Source organism: Diuraphis noxia, unplaced genomic scaffold, assembly GCF_037042655.1.
Source record: "Diuraphis noxia isolate RWA-SAM2 unplaced genomic scaffold, SU_Dnox_SAM2 contig0003, whole genome shotgun sequence".
NCBI lineage: Eukaryota > Metazoa > Arthropoda > Insecta > Hemiptera > Aphididae > Diuraphis > Diuraphis noxia.
In genome coordinates, this window is record NW_028301713.1 from 24,205,191 (window position 1) to 24,222,705 (window position 17,515).

The 17,515-nt window shown below is 33.8% G+C and overlaps 1 protein-coding gene across 1 annotated transcript; it reads right to left on the reverse strand.

Annotated features, from left to right (window-relative positions):
• Nucleotides 1-12,996: 12,996 nt before the first annotated feature.
• On the reverse strand, nucleotides 12,997-14,625 carry LOC149057086 (uncharacterized). Its single transcript, XM_089223283.1, has 3 exons — nucleotides 14,603-14,625; nucleotides 13,957-14,510; nucleotides 12,997-13,813 (listed from the first exon to the last, which is right to left on the reverse strand). Exons 1-3 carry the CDS (start codon nucleotides 14,623-14,625, stop codon nucleotides 13,053-13,055), a joined length of 1,338 nt encoding a protein of 445 aa, XP_089079409.1. The 3' UTR covers nucleotides 12,997-13,052.
• Between the last annotated feature and the right edge of the window lie 2,890 nt (nucleotides 14,626-17,515).

Genomic DNA, 17,515 nt, shown 5'->3' on the forward strand with positions numbered 1-17,515 from the left:
TATTACAAGTATATTACTCGTAATTGGTTTTGGTCGACAAATAATACAAATGTTAATGTGGAAAAAAGATTTGGATTTTTATTTAAAGAAAACTTAACCAGAAATGAAATTATGACTAAAATTAAAGCATTAATATTGTTATATGAAAATGAACTTGATATTGACGCCGAAAGCTTCGTAGATGAATTTATTCAATTTCAAAGTCTTATTTCATCTACCAACAATAGTACAACAATAACGCCAACCGATCAATTAAAGTTTATAAGAAATATGCAAATAGCACATACGTTTCCAAATGTAGAAACATGCTTGCATATATTTTTAACAATGCCAATAACTAATTGTTCTAGTGAAAGATCATTTTCATTTCTGAAAAGAATAAAAAATAGATTAAGGTCATCAATGAGTCAAGAAAAATTGGATGCCTTAGGAATACTTTCAATAGAAAGCGATGTCACGGCAAGTATTGATTTTGATGAAATTATAGATGTATTTTCCAAACAAAAGACCAGAAAAAAAATTTTTTAATATTTTATTTAAAATAATTGTATTTTATAATTTTTAATTGTATTTATTGACGAGTGCTTTAAAGAATTAAGTATAATTTTGATATTCATATTGTATTTGTGTATATTTGTTCTTTATTTATGTTATAATTTATAGCCTTATAGGCCCAATTTTTTATTTTGTCCTGGGCCATATATTTGGTAAATCAGGCTCTGCGCACACTGGGAATGGACAAAATAATGCCATTGGATATTTTTTACATATTACAGCTTGAGCCTCATTCAAATGACCGCTCATAGATGCCGCGCCATCATAACCCTGACCAATAAAAACGTCTAAATTAATACCAGCCGATTGTAAATTTTCAATAATAGTTGTCGCTAGACCTTCGCCACATAAATCAAAAACAACTACAAACTTTAAAAAATCTTCCCGAATTATAGGGTGTGTCAAGTCAGGATCAATTTAACGGATACATAGTGACATTTGTTCTTGTTTAGATACGTCAGTAGTTTCTGAAAATATCTTAGCCCGGTTAACTTTCTCAACTATTTTTTCTGCAATAATATTACCACAAATATTTATTAACTGATTTTGTATTTCAGAACTTGTAAATTGTGCATTTGAACTCCCTTCAGTTACCACTTCTGGACTTCTGTACACTACCATCTGTTATGGACGCGCACTTAGCGACTCCAAGACAAATAAAAAAACAACGAGACGAAATTACTTTGGCTACTATTATACTCTTTATTTAACTGAAATGATGTTTTAATTAAATGAACGCTCTGCAATGGTCTGTATTGGTAATGTGTTACTCAAAGACTGACTATGTGTCCCCGTTGTTCTTCATACGAGCTGGTCGTCCGGTTCAAAAAGGCTCATTCAGCGGATTCCTTAGACCAGTCGCATGACGAAATCACACACACATCAGTTTACAATATTTTACAGCTATACATACAATTAATACAAGAATATAATATATAATATAATATTAATACAATATTCAGTGGTTCTTAACACCCCTACCCTTAAATGGAACATGGGGGCTTATTAGTCCCCATTTTCCACTATATGAACTTAATCTAATTATTTTCTGTAAGCTCAGGTTCTGCAATATCTGGCTTGTACATTTTTGTATTGTTCCGCTTTAATTTTAATATAACAAAAATATTTAAACTAATGATACAAATAATAAATACATATAATATTACTATGTGTACATCTATTTTTATACAACTTGGAGGTTCTGGGGATCGTTTTTCTAAAGTAGTTAATACTTGTAGATTATGTGTAAACTTTGTTAGGTCTTTTATAATCTGTACATTAATGATACTTTGAGGTATATATAAACTTAACAAGGTTGCAAAGGAGTTTCTGACATCAAATTTAGGGTTTTCAGGAATTAAATCAGCATAAGTATTCGGTCTTATGTGATTGGAGGGTAGTAATAATGTATTATCTGTATGAATGTTACATGCTGTGATAATAGTCAATCGACCTACACCATAAATCTCAAAAGTAAATGTTCTGACTGGGTTTTCACAATATATTGTTATGATTTCTGATCGTAAATAGAATAACCAAGAGTTTGACTGCGGAAGTCTGTTCCACACAGATGCGTTTGTTGTTACGAATTTGATCTTACAAGTGTCGGGCAGGGTTTGTGGTTTTGACATGAGTAATATCTCACACGAATCTGTTTTAGATTTATGATGGATCGGTTGACTACTTTTACAAAGTGTATATGATTGTACCTCTCTGCACATTTCCCATTGCTTATTTGTCAACGAGAAAAACTTTTCTGTATCATAACTAGTTGCTAAAATCTCAATGTCGGGATCAATTAAAACAAGGCTCTGATTATCATACGTGATAGGTAATGGAATTATATTATAGGCATTATAATCAGTGATTTGTACTAATGGAATTTTTGTTACAAAGATAAGGTATTGATCTTTGTGACAAATTATGATTTCGGAAATTTTTATGAAATCGGAAATAGATTCTGCTTTAATTTCGAATGGAAGAGTTGTTCCTACTGGGATATTTGTTTTAATTTCACGAAGTTCGGTTAACCAACGCTGTGTATTCAGTACACTAGTGTGTAATTTTCCATGTAGGGCGGAATTCACTATTGCTAAAAGATTTTGAGTTTCATAGGCGTATTGATTCAATAAAACTTCAAAGAAAAGGGTCTGTTCCAACAGCGTTGTCCTGATCTTTATGTGATCAATGTTCTGTGCGTTTTTCTTTGCTTGTTCGCTTAATAGTTGAATGTTCTGTTCAATTTTCTGCTGGTTTGTTAATGTCTGGTGTAGCGTGTAATTGTGTTCATTAGTTGCTAATTCGATAATTCGAGTTTGCTCAGGTATCAAGTTGATTTCTTTTACTTTATTCCCTACTAATTTAGATATTTTGTTGAAAAGATAACCAAAATCGATGTTCTCAGCACTGCCGTATAGTACGTTGGCCATCCGACTAACAGCATTTCCAAGACCACGACGGTTTCTATTTTTAGGTTGATCATTATTTCCTATTGTTGATAAAATATTCTGGTGGTTTTGATCAATTTCGTGAAGGTATGGAAGGGTTGCTTGTGCAAACTGTTGGCAGCTATGTTTATTTTCTGAATTTTCAGTTTTCTGTCGTAACTCACCACAGAGTTGAGAAGTAGTATTGTATAATCTGGATAGTGCCATGTACCTCGTTGTATAGTGTTCTAGATCCAAGAAATTTATTAGTTTCCAATCGGAATCCGTAACTTTTAGTTTGCCTAGAAATTTGTAGTAAAGTCCTTCCGTATTGTTGAAGTATGTAATTTTTGCTACATCAATGGGTGGTAGACTCTGACATTTTGTTATCCTTGTTTGTATGAGGATGGAGGTGACAATCAGGTATCCGATGAGTATGGTTGGGTCGTTAATTTTCAGTTTTCTGTAAACAATATGTTTATTATCAATATCATTCATGGAATGGTTTTAATAAGTTCGAATGAATCTTTTGCCTCTTTGCCTTTCTTTTTATCGTTATGTTTTTACTGGTAGGATCAATTTCCAAAACTTCAAAAGGGCCTAGCCATTTTGGAGTTAACTTATTAATAGATGTTTTATCTTGTAGTAAAACTTTTTGTCCCACTTCAAAGTTTCTGTGATTAGCATTCTTGTCATATTGGGCTTTTGATTTTAACTTAGATTCTATCAAATGTTTTTTAGCTATTGCATGTGATTCTTGCAATTGCTTCTTGATTTCAAACTGGTAATCTTCATAATTATATTGAGGATCTGGTTCTTTTAATAAAGATGAGGGAATGGTAACTGGGTTACCATATACCAATTCATAAGGTTGAAATTTAGTTGCCGAATGTACTGTGGAGTTGTGGCAAAACATTGCGTATGGAATTTTCATATCCCAATTCAATTGATCTTTTTCGATGAAGTTTCGTAGATATTCTCCCAGAGTACGGTGGCTTCTCTCTAGCGATCCATTGCTCTGAGGGTGGTACGGGGTTGTTGAAGTCTGTTTTATCTTAAGAAGATTGCATACCTCCTTAAAAACTTTGCTGAGAAATTCCGTACCACAATCGGTTACAAGGCTCTTTGGTAGCCCATGCAAACACACGAATTGCGTTACGAAGTGATGCGCTACCGTGTTAGCCTCATGATTTTCCATCGGGGTTGCCCATGCAAATTTTGTTAAATCGTCTTGCAGCGTTAGGATAAAGGAATTCCCTCTATGAGATCTTGGTAAAGGTCCAACTACATCTAAAAATATTTTCTCGAAGGGTCTGTCAGAGGTAGTGGTGATTACCATGGGTTCCTTCAATGGTTTATTTCCTATTTTATTCTTTTGACATATAGGACATTTCTTAATAAAATCTCGTATTTGTTTCCTCATCCCTTTCCAATGACACTGCGCATATAGCTTATTAAAAGTCCTGGTGACTCCCTGATGACCTCCTAACGGAGTGTCATGAAATTCTGATATTAGCCGGAGTTTTTCATCTTCGGTTAATTCCTCCTTAGAGTAAACACTTACATAAATTGTAGTGTTTTTAAAAATGTAACGAAGCATTTTACGGATCTCCTCCCATTTGAGTCCATCCAGTCCACATCCGATTCTTGGACAGGCGATTTTAGTGATTTGATTCTCTGCACAAAGTACCTTAAGTTTTTGTAGACAATTGAATATAGATTGATAAGTTGGTTTTTGCCAACTGTGTAACTTCGTTATTAGATAAAAAATTGTTCGTCCTTCTATTCTCAAAAGTATCACATCATCAACTGATTTTTCCTGTTGACGTAATTGTTGTATCCGTCCAAATCTTCGTCTAAATTGGAGGGCTATTCCTCTAGACATTTTGAGATCTGCGGAAACACAATGTGCCAGTGAGGTGTCCGATGACGTACTAAAGATATCGCCGACCATCTCTATAACATTTGAAGTAGGTAGGTCATGTGAATTTAAAAATGTCTGATAAGATTCTGAATTCATGGAAGGTTCTGAAATGTCTGTAGATTCTGTAGTATTTGAAGGTTTTGGAATTTCTGTACTTTCTGTATTCTCTGAAAACTCAGGTTTTTGTTCGTTTTTCGAAGTTTGTGCCCTAGTTGTGACTCGGATTCTGCTTAATGCATCAGCGTTTGTATTGTTACATCCTGGCTTATATTGAATCTGATACTGGTATTCTTCTAGTTTAAGTCTCCATCTGGTTAGTCGCGAACCAGGATCCTTGACATTGAAAAGCCAAGTTAATGCTCGGTGATCAGTGATAATGTTGAATTCCTGCCCCAGTAAATAAGGTCGAAATTGCTTGACTCCCCATATGATAGCACTCAATTCCTTTTCCGTTGTGCTATAGTTTTGTTCAGCCTTGTTCAATGTTCTTGATGCATATGCGATTGGGAGATCTTTTCCAATTGGGCCTTGCGATAACACACACCCTATTGCGTAATTGCTAGCGTCACATGTGAGGTTGAATGGTTTATTGAAATCGGGGTATTGCAACAGAGGTTCATGTGTGAGGGCATTTTTTAAATCCTCAAAAGCTTTCTGACATAAATCAGACCACTTAAACTCAACGTCCTTTTTTAATAATGAAGTGAGTGGTTTAGCAATTCTCCCGTAATCAGGTATGAATCTTCTGTAATATCCTGATAAACCTAGGAACGATTTTATATCCTTATTGTTCCGTGGTATTGGGTAATCCATTACACATTGAATTTTCTGTGGATCAGGGCGTACTCCTTGGTCCGTAATTACATGTCCTAAATAATTTACTTCTTTCCTCATGAATTCACACTTTGTAGGCTGGAGTTTCAGGTTGAACTGCCTTAATCTTTCAAAGACTTCTTGAAGTTTTTTCGAATGGTCTGGGATATCTCGAGCATATATTATGATATCGTCTAGATATACAAATGTTTTTAATCCATTTAATCCTGTTAATACTGTATTCATTAGTCTTTGGAATGTGGCGGGTGCTCCTTTTAATCCGAATGGGACACGTTGGAATTCAAAGTGCCCTTTCTCGGTGGAAAATGCTGTTCTTTCCCTATGGTCTGGATGCATTTTTACTTGGTGGTAACCTTGGGCCAAATCCAAGGTAGTATAATACCTGGATTTTCCTAATTGGTCTAATATATCTGTTATGTTCGGGAGTGGATATGCATCTCCACTAGATATATGGTTGAGTTTCCTAAAATCAACACATATTCGATATTGGACTACCCCGTCACGATCTGGTTTTTTAGGGACAACTAGCAAGGGCGCATTCCAAGGGCTCTTACTAGGTGTTATTATTCCATCTTCTTCCCATTGTTTTACTTGTTTGTTTATTTCTTCCTTGTGTTTGAAAGGAAGCCTGTACGGACGTTCATTGACTGGCTGAGTTGCCGTAGGTATATTTATCTCGTGATAAACCGCTTCTGTGTTTGTTAATTTATCTCCTTCTAAATGAAAGATATCTGTATATTGTTCACAAATAGCGATGAGAGATTCTTGTTCCTCAGAATTTAACTCATTAGTTCGTAGGACATTTCTCAGCATAGTTATCCTGTTACTTTTATATGAAGTTTCTGCTTGATTGGTCAACGTATGTATCTTGGCTGTATTAAATTTTTCTATACTGAGTTTATTAACATGAGAAGTTGTCAATTCAAAGGCTTCTTCTTTGGGATTCATGACAGTCACAAGTACACATCCATCTCGTACATTATTGACAGTATTACTACACATTAACACCTCCCCAATAATCTGCGCAGAGACTAACAGGGTTTCTCCTTCATGAAAAGTTGGTGTTGGAATAGCCACTAGAGTTTCAGTGCGTGCTGGAATGATGGCGCATGTGTAATGTGCAGAAACAATATCATCTACTGTGGGTAGAGTGAGTTCATTAGTCTGATAATTTATAATAGTCTGGTTCCCAGTTATAAAGGGTTTTCCTAGAATTCCGTCATGGGGAATTGGAAAAGCTGAATGTATCACCTGAAATTCAGTAGGTATATTGAGGTTTCCAACTTGTATTCCAATTGTAGTGTACCCTATTGTTTTCACTAATTGATCACTAATTCCTTTCAAATGATAGATAATTTCTTCGTATACTATCACTTCATCTTTGAGTGCACTAATTTTGATCAAGTTTAAATCACTCCCTGAATCTACTAAAAACTTTACGTCTGGATTAATGGTCTGAAATGTTCTGCATGTTAAATGATGATCTGTTAATTTAGAAATTATTGGGTATGCTCTGCAAAAGATATCACGGCGCTTTTGATACTCCCTACCGGGCGCCCGCCGGAAGTGCTCGGTTGTTGGTAGTTTTCCGCTGGTTTAGTTTCAGTATGATTTGAATCATTCCTCTTTGATTGTACATATTTCAATTTCCTGCACACGTCTTTCGTATGTCCCGGCTTCTTACAATATTGGCAAGTGACCGTACTAACTGTAGCGACTGATGTGGAGGTGGTAGTCGATTTGGCCTTCTTATTTTCCGTCTTGGCAAATCGACAATCTCTTGCCCAGTGCCCAGGCTTTTTACAAACATTGCATACTCCTGGTTGGTTTTTTGAAGTCGCTGCTGGTTTATATAGTTTTTTGGATTCCTCTGATGATTTTCTTACTATCTCCTCTTCCCTAGCTGCTTGTATGGCGTTGAAAAGAGAATCTGGGTGTCGGGCTTTTATATAGTTTTTCAAATCTCCTAGGCCTTCAATAAATACTTGTAATGCTTGTCTTTTTATTGTCCTCTCGAGAGCTTGAGCTACCTCGATTGAACAGCCTAATGTTTCTTGTTCAATAATCGTATTTTGAAGGGCCTCCACTTCCTTAGAATAAGTTAATATATCCATTCCCGTTTTCTGCTTTGTGGCATATAAAGACTGATACAAGTGTTGGGTGGTTCTTTGGGGTTCTAAATTTGATTTCAGAAGATCCCTTAGTTCTTCCCAAGATTCAAAGTTCTGGTATTTTACTACCTGTCGAGCCTTGCCAGTTAATCTGGTTTGAATTGCTTGTACCAACCGTGGAATGGCTGTATGTACCGTACAAGATACAGCAAAATCACATTTTTCTAGAAATACTTCTACTTGCTCGGTATTCTCACCATCAAGTGATTTTGGCAATAGCCTGATCGCGTCTTGTAGGCCAATTTGATTGCTGGACATCGCCTCTGCTGTCTGAGGGACATTTCGTAACCTGAGTGCATCTTGCACTTTTTGATTAATAATTTGTGTTAACTGCTCTTCTGTGACAGTCAAAGTTCCGACATTTTCATTTGATACGGAATCTTGTCGTTGAGGTTCTGTGTCATTTGCCATGTTCAATTTGTCGTATCTAATTTGATCTATGGTCCAATCAATGCGAATCTCTGAGTAACTTTCTTCTAATTTTTGCTGTTCGGATTTTCTTGAATTTTTGTAGTCCTTGGGTTGTCCTAAAATCTCTGTTCGTATCGAATTTTCTGTGTCTTTTGTATTTTCTGTATTTTCTGTATTTTCTGTATGTTCTGTATTTTCTGTATGTTCTGTATTTTCTGTATTTTCTGTATGTTCTGTATGTTCTGTATTTTCTGTATTTTCTGTATTTTCTGTATGTTCTGTATTTTCTGTATTTTCTGTATTTTCTGTATGTTCTGTATTTTCTGTAGTTAGATTAGTTGTTTTTGTGATAACGTAACTTATGCTCTTGTCTACCTCTTGTAGTTCATGAGATATGTTAGTCAATAAATTATCTGTGGCTTTCGATAGGTCTGTTTCCTTAATTAATAAATTATCTACCGTAATATCAGCTACCTCTCTCTCAGAAATCGGGTTTTCGGGATTTGAAAACCTTATGGGCAAACTAGTTCGAGAAGTTGGGATAGGTTGTTGAGTAAAAGCTGTATTTAATTCGTTACATTCATTTAATGAATTATTTCCGTTCTCGGAGTTATTCATTAACCCCCCTTTTTTTTTTGGCTAATAAGCAATAGAATGGCAGTTACAAATAGGCAATCACTACTCACAGGCAGAAGCACAAAAGAAAAGAGTAAAAAAAATGATAATAAAAATATAATAATATTATATAAAATAGTTTTAACTCACGAGGATCGGTGTGTATTTACTGTCATTCTGTCCAGTTTTGAATAGTCCGCCTTTGATGCTGAAATGTTCCGGGAATTTGTGGATTGATTGATCACGTACTCCGTTCTCAACGACGACTATCCTCTTCGACTGCAATTTCTGATACGAAGTTCTACGCCCCGAAACAGCTGGCGCAGGGACCAATAATTAATATTGGGTTTCGCTTCTTTTAGTTTATTTTACGTGACTACCGGTGATAACGGTAATACATGTGATATACGCGATGTTTGTGTATTAGTGTGTACGACGATAATACGTATTTATTTTTTTTTTTGTTTACATCCGCGACGGCGCGTACCCTCTGTAGGCGACGTCGTCGGCGGCGGTGTCGATTTCACGGTCACGACCTAGTTGCTTCGCGGCGGCAATTTCACGGTCACGACCTAATTTTCGTTACGGCGGCACAAATAGTCCGTTGGTCACTGTGTGGCGCTCAATTCGTAGTTTCGCTCGATTGCACCACTAGAGAGCGATACCTCCACACACAACCAGTTGTTTTAACGCACGGCGGCTGTTTATCGTATATTCTGATGACGATTCGGGCGGCGCGCGGCGGCTACGTAATAATGAATATTATACGCGCGGCTGCTACGTAATAACGAATATTATACGCTCGGCGAGTACGGGGTATTGTATTAAATTGTTGACGTTACCCTTTCTCACGCTATGCCTATCCGTTCACTACGACACGTTACGTTATATATAATATTAACTTGTATTACTTGAAATATTCTGTAGATGGTCTGGAGTTTGAAAATGTTCTGACGAGTCTTGAATGTTTTGAAATTGATGACGGTTAAAACAATCACACAATTATAAGAGAATAAAAAAAAAATTTAGCGTAATTTCTTTTGCTCGTGGTAACGGATACTGACTAATAGCCGTATCCCACCGCTGCCACCAAAAATGTTATGGACGCGCACTTAGCGACTCCAAGACAAATAAAAAAACAACGAGACGAAATTACTTTGGCTACTATTATACTCTTTATTTAACTGAAATGATGTTTTAATTAAATGAACGCTCTGCAATGGTCTGTATTGGTAATGTGTTACTCAAAGACTGACTATGTGTCCCCGTTGTTCTTCATACGAGCTGGTCGTCCGGTTCAAAAAGGCTCATTCAGCGGATTCCTTAGACCAGTCGCATGACGAAATCACACACACATCAGTTTACAATATTTTACAGCTATACATACAATTAATACAAGAATATAATATATAATATAATATTAATACAATATTCAGTGGTTCTTAACACATCCAGCCGCTTCCAAGTCTCCGATCGTAAAAGTAAGCTTCAATTTTTAATAGATACCGGTTCTGATTTGTGTGTTGTCCCGCGAACTTCTTTGCAAGGTCCCCGACAACGCACTACTTATGAACTATTTGCTGCTAACGGATCTATTATTCCCACCTATGGTTGGACTCAGTCACATCTCGATCTTGGTCTCCAAAGAGATTTTGTTTAGCGTTTTGTTGTTGCTGATGTCACACACCCAATAATCGGAGTAGATTTTTTGTCCTTCTACAACCTCCTGGTCGACGTTTGACACAAACGCCTTATTGACAACGTCACTTCACTGACCGCTCAAGGTACCTTTGTCAATTCTTCGGTTCCTCATGTTAAGGTCATTTGTGTAACTCGCGTTATCATGATATCCTTAATAAATTTTCTGACATAATTCGCCCACCTGGAGTTGTTCGAGATGTTCGCCATGCTACACTGCATCATATTAGGACTACCCCTGGCCAACCGACCCATTGCCGTACTCGCTGACTCGCCCCAGATCGTCTGAAAATCGCCCGGTCTGAGTTTGAAAAAATGGTTTGTGATAGCATCGCACGACGGTCAGAGAGTTCCTGGGCATCTCCACTCCATCTTGTGCCTAAAGAAGACAATAGTAACTTCGTCCTGTTCCTGCTTCACGTCACTCGAAAAGTAGCATTTTTGTTCATCAAGATCTAGCAACATGCACTCATATCATGCTACGAACCGATCTAGTTCGAACTTCCCTTCAGCCACCTTACACCGGACCTCATCCTGTTCTAACTCGAAACGACAAGACTTTCGATATTTTGATTGGAGACAAAAAGTCAACCGTGTCCATTGACCACCTCAAGCCAGCTTACTTCATCGCCGACCCTTCAAATTCAAAACTCATCCGTTTATGATACAACTTCCACGGTAAACGGAAAAAAAGTCCGAATAGACGGAAAAAAGTCCGAGAAAAAATTATTTAAATATAAATTAGATATTAAATTAAAATGAAATTAGTTCCTAAAAAAATATTAAACAAAAATATTTTATTAAGTTTATTTTTTTTCTTCAAATAATATGTTTTAATCGCTCTGTATACCTACTATATATAGTATAGTATAATAACTATATTCTTGATATGGAGACAGGTTTATACACAATGATATTTCAGTTAGGGTCTAGGGGTATTTCCGTATAAAACTAACGAGTAACATTACTACAACTTATCTAGAATATACCTACCTAAGATATATTATATCACTAGTATAGTCAACCGCGTGTCCTAGGTCGTAGCAGTGTTAACAGTAATAGTGTAATACATAATTTTATAATAATCATAATGGATAGTGTAAAATTAATAAAAAATGGTAAAAAAGTTGTTTGTGGTGGATTTACATATACAATCCATCATTGATAATTTTTTGATAATTTTTCACAAGCAATGTAATTACATTTATTAGTATTTATGATGATAATTAATGCATAATTAATAATTATGTATACTAATTTTATAAATAATTTTTTCTGGGACTTTTTTCCGTTTATTCGGACTTTTTTCACTGGAATTTTTTTTTCGGACCTTTTTTCCTCGGACTTTTTTTCTCCGGACTTTTTTTCCTAATATCAACTTCCACGAGCAAACCACCGATATCAACTCGTCCAGGACGCCGTGTGCAGTTCACCAATTTTTTTCAAGCATAGCAATTCACTTCCCAAGGGGATGATGTGGCGAATGCTCGCGAACATTCTAGAACAGTCGCGTCGCGTATTGAGTGGCCGCCGCCACGAAGGTTCTCGAGTATTTATGCGCGCCGTCACGTGCCGCCCCGAGAAAATTCTATCGGCATATATGACACGCTTCGCCACTAGTTACTAGTTTAGTTGTTAGCTCTATTTCGTTAGTGTAGCTATTCACGTGTGTCTTGAGTTTTAAAATATAGTTTCGTTAGTTAGTTATTAGTGTAATCGTGTATTTCTTTATATAGATTATATAGATTTATATAGACAAATAGACAGGGGCGCCGAAATATAAAAATATATGTAGGGCAAATCATAATTGACAACCCACCCACCCACCCACCATACCTAAATACCTATTTAAGTTAATTATCTTAATTTCATTCAATAAGGCAGTTATAATATAGATATATTCTCAATAAGTTCATAAAACTGTGTTGAGAATATAACAAGCAAAAATCCATAACTATGGTACCCACTTAAAAATCATACAAATAAATTATTACTAATAAGAAATATATAGTACTTACATGAAATCTACAGAGGTAAAAGGGTATTTATAAAAAATTCATGTATTTTTATGTTTCTCTATTTACAGTTTTGATTAGTACTATTTTAGAAAAATATACATATTATGTTTAATTTCAATATAAAATATGAATATAATTATAGATCATTAGTAATAATGATAATTAAATAAAAATATATAAACTCTAACTCATTGCTTACATTTTTAAAATTTATTACTTTCAATAATAACATATTGTCATAACAGATCAATTCTTAATTTTTAATTATATAAATTCATATTAATTGAATAGAAATAAAAAATGTTATGAAAAGAAATAACAAATTATTATGATCAATGGTGTAATGTATTTACAATAAGAAAAATTGAACATTTGTTCATAAAAACATTAACAAAGTACATTAATACACTAATGCTTTACATAAGCGGGAACTTTTTCCAGCTAGCGATAAAATTATATTGTCTACTACTGGATCTAAGTCTTTTTCACAACTGATTTTCATCAAGTTTTCTAACCTATTCTGTAGCATGGAAGTTCGAAGTTTAGTTTTAATCAGTTTTAACTTTGAGAATGAACGCTCTACACTACAACTAGAAATTGGAAGAGTGACTGATAATTTTAATGCTACATACAAATTTGGAAAACAACTGGTTAAATTAGCTGTACAAAACATTTGAAAAATTTTTTTAGTACTTCCAATGTTTTTAATTGCTCTTTGATTATTCCAAGTTTCATTTAAATCATCATATGTATTTAGTTCAAGCATTGAAATGTTGTCATCATTATTATCATCTTCATCTTCATCATCACTTGAATTATTATTACTAACATCATGCAAAAACTTTGGTAAATTTAAGTTATTCTCAAATTCATTGAAATTTTTACAAAACTGCATATATTCAGAAATCAAACAATCTCTATTAATTATTGAATAGACCTCACATAACTCTATAAATGAATCTTTTGGTAGCATTGTTGGATCATTGTGTACTTCTTGTATTCTACGATATGAGAGCAATGCAATGTCTTTTAATGGTCCAATATTTGTGGTTTCAAACCGGTCACTCAATTCATTTAGAGTCATATCTATTACAACATTGTAAGTTTCAACCTCAAACTTTTTAGTTGGACAAACAATAGGAACATCTTGCATTAGTTCACCTAAATAATTAATAAAATACAATTAGTTGTTTTATTCACTAAAAATAACTTTTTAACTAATAAATTTAACCTTGAAAATATTTTTATATTTATTTTTTAGTTAATTACATAGCATTGTAAAATTTAAATAAATAATATCATACCTGCTTTAATTGGAACACGTCTAGGTCTAATATTTTTTGATGGTGTAAAATCTGTGTCACTCTCATTGATAAAATTATCTGTTAATTTTATAATTTCCTCAAATGAATTATTTGCTCTCAATTTTCTAATCGCATTAATGGTTTTAGTTACGATACTTGTTGCCAATAAAATATCCATATCATGGGTTTGAAATTGTCTAGTAACTACTTCTAATATGTCGAATAGTTTTTTGAATGTGAAAGCAGTTAATAAAAATCTCCGTGATGTAAAATAATCTATAAGACCACTACAATTGGCACCAACAGTTGCATCAGTAACTCCTTCAAGATTTTTTACTTCTTCCAATGTTTGTAGAACTGCATAATGGAACTTGATAACTACATTCAAAGCGGCTGAATGGGAATTCCAACGTGTTGTACAGACTCGTTTAACAGCATGCTGTTGGGTGTATTTTAAATCTAAGTGTTTTTTTTGAGCTTCTCTAAATGTTGCTGCTCTTTTTTTTGAACACCATAACAAGACATATAGACTTTCCAAGTTTCCAAACAAGTCTCTTGAATTTTCGTTTTACGTTGCCTACAATTGTCCAGGTGTCTTCTCCAATTTGTATTATTCATGTTTTCTCGTTTTTTACCGCATACACACATCAATTTTTCAGATTCCGACATAATAAATTTTTAATTAATAACGCGTAATAATTATAAAACTAAAAAATTACGAATAATGTATTAATGTAGAATCAACACTATAATAATTAAATGATGCACAGTTTACACAAGAGTTAAATAAATAAATGGTAACACAGCACACGACTGACGGACTGAATGAAGAATTATGTGAAAATTAATGATGTTTTCATCGTATTAAGATAAAATAATAATTATATATAATAATATATTATACTTTTATTCTTTTATAATAAAACCATAAAATCTAAAAATATTTTGATATTATACTGGCCATCTGGCATACTACCACTTTACGGGTATTCCATGTGATTACGATAATCCGCAATAATTTTAGATTTTTGTTACAATTTTATTATTGTACCAACCATCATTACATGTGTTGACGTATTTCCTATTGCAAATTATTCGATATTTTATGAAAAATACCCAGTATTCACTAACTACAATCTGTATAATATGACGTTCAACAGTTTACGCAGTACAAAATAATAATTCAATTCAACGGCCCAATGCTAGGTATACAAGTTACGAATATTGTACATCATTACATATAAGCTGTTAAAATAGCTATACTATCGTTATACCTGTAATATTCCAAACTATTCTTATACTATTGTATTAGTTACCCAACTATTATAGGTATTATATTATAGTGTATTACGTATAATAATTTTAAATCTTTCTTACAGTTAACATCTATCAGGCATCAGCTACTGCCCACTCGGCACCCACCCACCCACCCATTTCAATATGTAGGGCAGTCGCCCTACATCAATATAGGTCTCGGCGCCCCTGCAAATAGAACAAAATAGAAACAATTTTCTTTTTGTTATAAAAACAATAATTCTTTGTAGTAAGCAAGAAATAATTGCTCTCCGAGGTTCAAACAATTTTGGAAATGTAATGAACATAAATACTTTTAATGCAGGAAATTTCAGACCACTTTTACGCTTTCGTGTAGATTTTGGTGACACTATTCTAGAAGAACATTTGAAAAATGGTCTAAAAAATTCGTTGTATAATACTAGTCCTGGAATTCAAAATGGGATTATTTCGATTTGTGGTGATGTAATCAAGTCAAAAATAATCCAAAGAGTTAATGCTGCTGAGTGCTTATCTGTGTAAGCAGACGAAACTACAGACATTGGAAGAATTGAGCAAATGTCGGTATGCTTGCGTTATTATGATCAAGGCGATAAAAAAAATTCGTGAAGACCTTTTTAGAATTTACACTTGCTGTTGATCTTATTGGAAAAAGACTTGCAACTTTAATAATGAGTAGTTTGCAAAATAACGGCATTAACTGCCAGTTTCTAGTTGGTCAAGACTACGACGGTGCCTCTGCAATGAGTGGTTATTTACATAGAGCTCAAAAATACATAAAAAAAAGACTTCCCTATCATAGGCGGTCTCAGGAATTTACAGTAGATACAGTAGTATCAGTAGTAAGTAACAGGAATTTACAATCTTTTTTAAATCTTATTTAATTTTATAAACAGTTATGAATAGTTATAATTAATATTATTATGTCAACTGATAAAAAAAAAAAAACGTGGAGGGCGGTTGAAATGTCAGGTGCAGCACAGGCTGCAGTGGCTGCACCCGTAGAACCGCCATGTTCCGTATGGCTCTTTATTTACACTGCTGTGCTCATTCGCTCAATCTTGCGTTGGCAAACGCCAGATCATTGCCCACAATAAGGATCTGTATTAGCACCATTCAAACTGTCGGAACATTTTTTCATTCTTCTGCCCAACGTAGTGAAGTATTGAGAATATCTATCATCGAAACTCTTCCACAGGCAAGACATAGCACGTTAGTGGCATTATGTGAAACACGCTGGGTTTACAAGCATGAAAGTGTCTTGCGGTTCAAAGAACTATATCCAGCCATTATTGTTGCATTAGAAAAATTAGAATCTTCAATAAATAAAGAAACAGCTCAAAAATCTTGTCAGCTATTACCCAGTAAACATTTTTACGTATATTATCCGTTAAATATACGTTTATAATTTATGAATCAACGTATAATACTCCTAGATTTTTAGTTCATAAATGGTATAATTATGGGATAATTTTGTGTCAAAAGATAACTATTTAACGAATATTCTACGTTTAGTATCCGTTTATTGTGCATGTATAATCGATGTATATTATGCGTAAGTATTAAGTCGTTTTTTGGGATATTTTGCGTGTAAGTTTAATATACATTAAGCATATACAATAGATATTTTTCGTATAGATTTAGTAGATATTTCGAGTACACAATAGATATTTTTCGTGTAAGGTTAGTATATAATTAGAGTATGCGGTGGATATTTTTTGTGTAAAGTTTGTATATTTTTGAAGAATAGAATGGATATTTTTCGTATAAATTTCGCGTACAAAATAGATATTTTTTGTGTAAGGTTAGTATATATTTAGAGTATGCAGAGGATATTTTTTGTATAAAGTTCGTATATTTTTGAAGAATAGAATGAATATTTTTCGTATAAATGTAGTATATATTTCGAGTACACAATAGATATTTTTCGCGTAAGGTTAGTATATATTTAGAGTATGCAGTGGATATTTTTTTGTGTAAATATCATATATTTTTGAAGAATAGAATGAATATTTTTCGTATAAATGTAGTATATATTTCGAGTACACGATAGATATTTTTTGTGTAAGATTAGTATATATTTGAGTATGCAGTGGATATTTTTTTGTGTAAAGATCAAATATTTTTTAAGAAAAGAATGGATATTTTTTGTATAAATTTACGATTAATATTATTTGTATACATGCAGTACCTATATTGAATAAATATTTTATGTGTAAGCTTTGTATATTAGATTTAAAGGAGGATTTATATTTTGCATACTAAC

Coding starts and splice junctions, on each gene's coding strand:
- LOC149057086 (XM_089223283.1), bottom strand. CDS start 14,625: ATGTCGGAATCTGAAAAATTGAT. Junction 14,511..14,602: donor TCGGAATCTGAAAAATTGAT/GTGTGTATGCGG, acceptor CGAAAATTCAAG/AGACTTGTTTGGAAACTTGG. Junction 13,814..13,956: donor ACGTGTTCCAATTAAAGCAG/GTATGATATTAT, acceptor TTAATTATTTAG/GTGAACTAATGCAAGATGTT.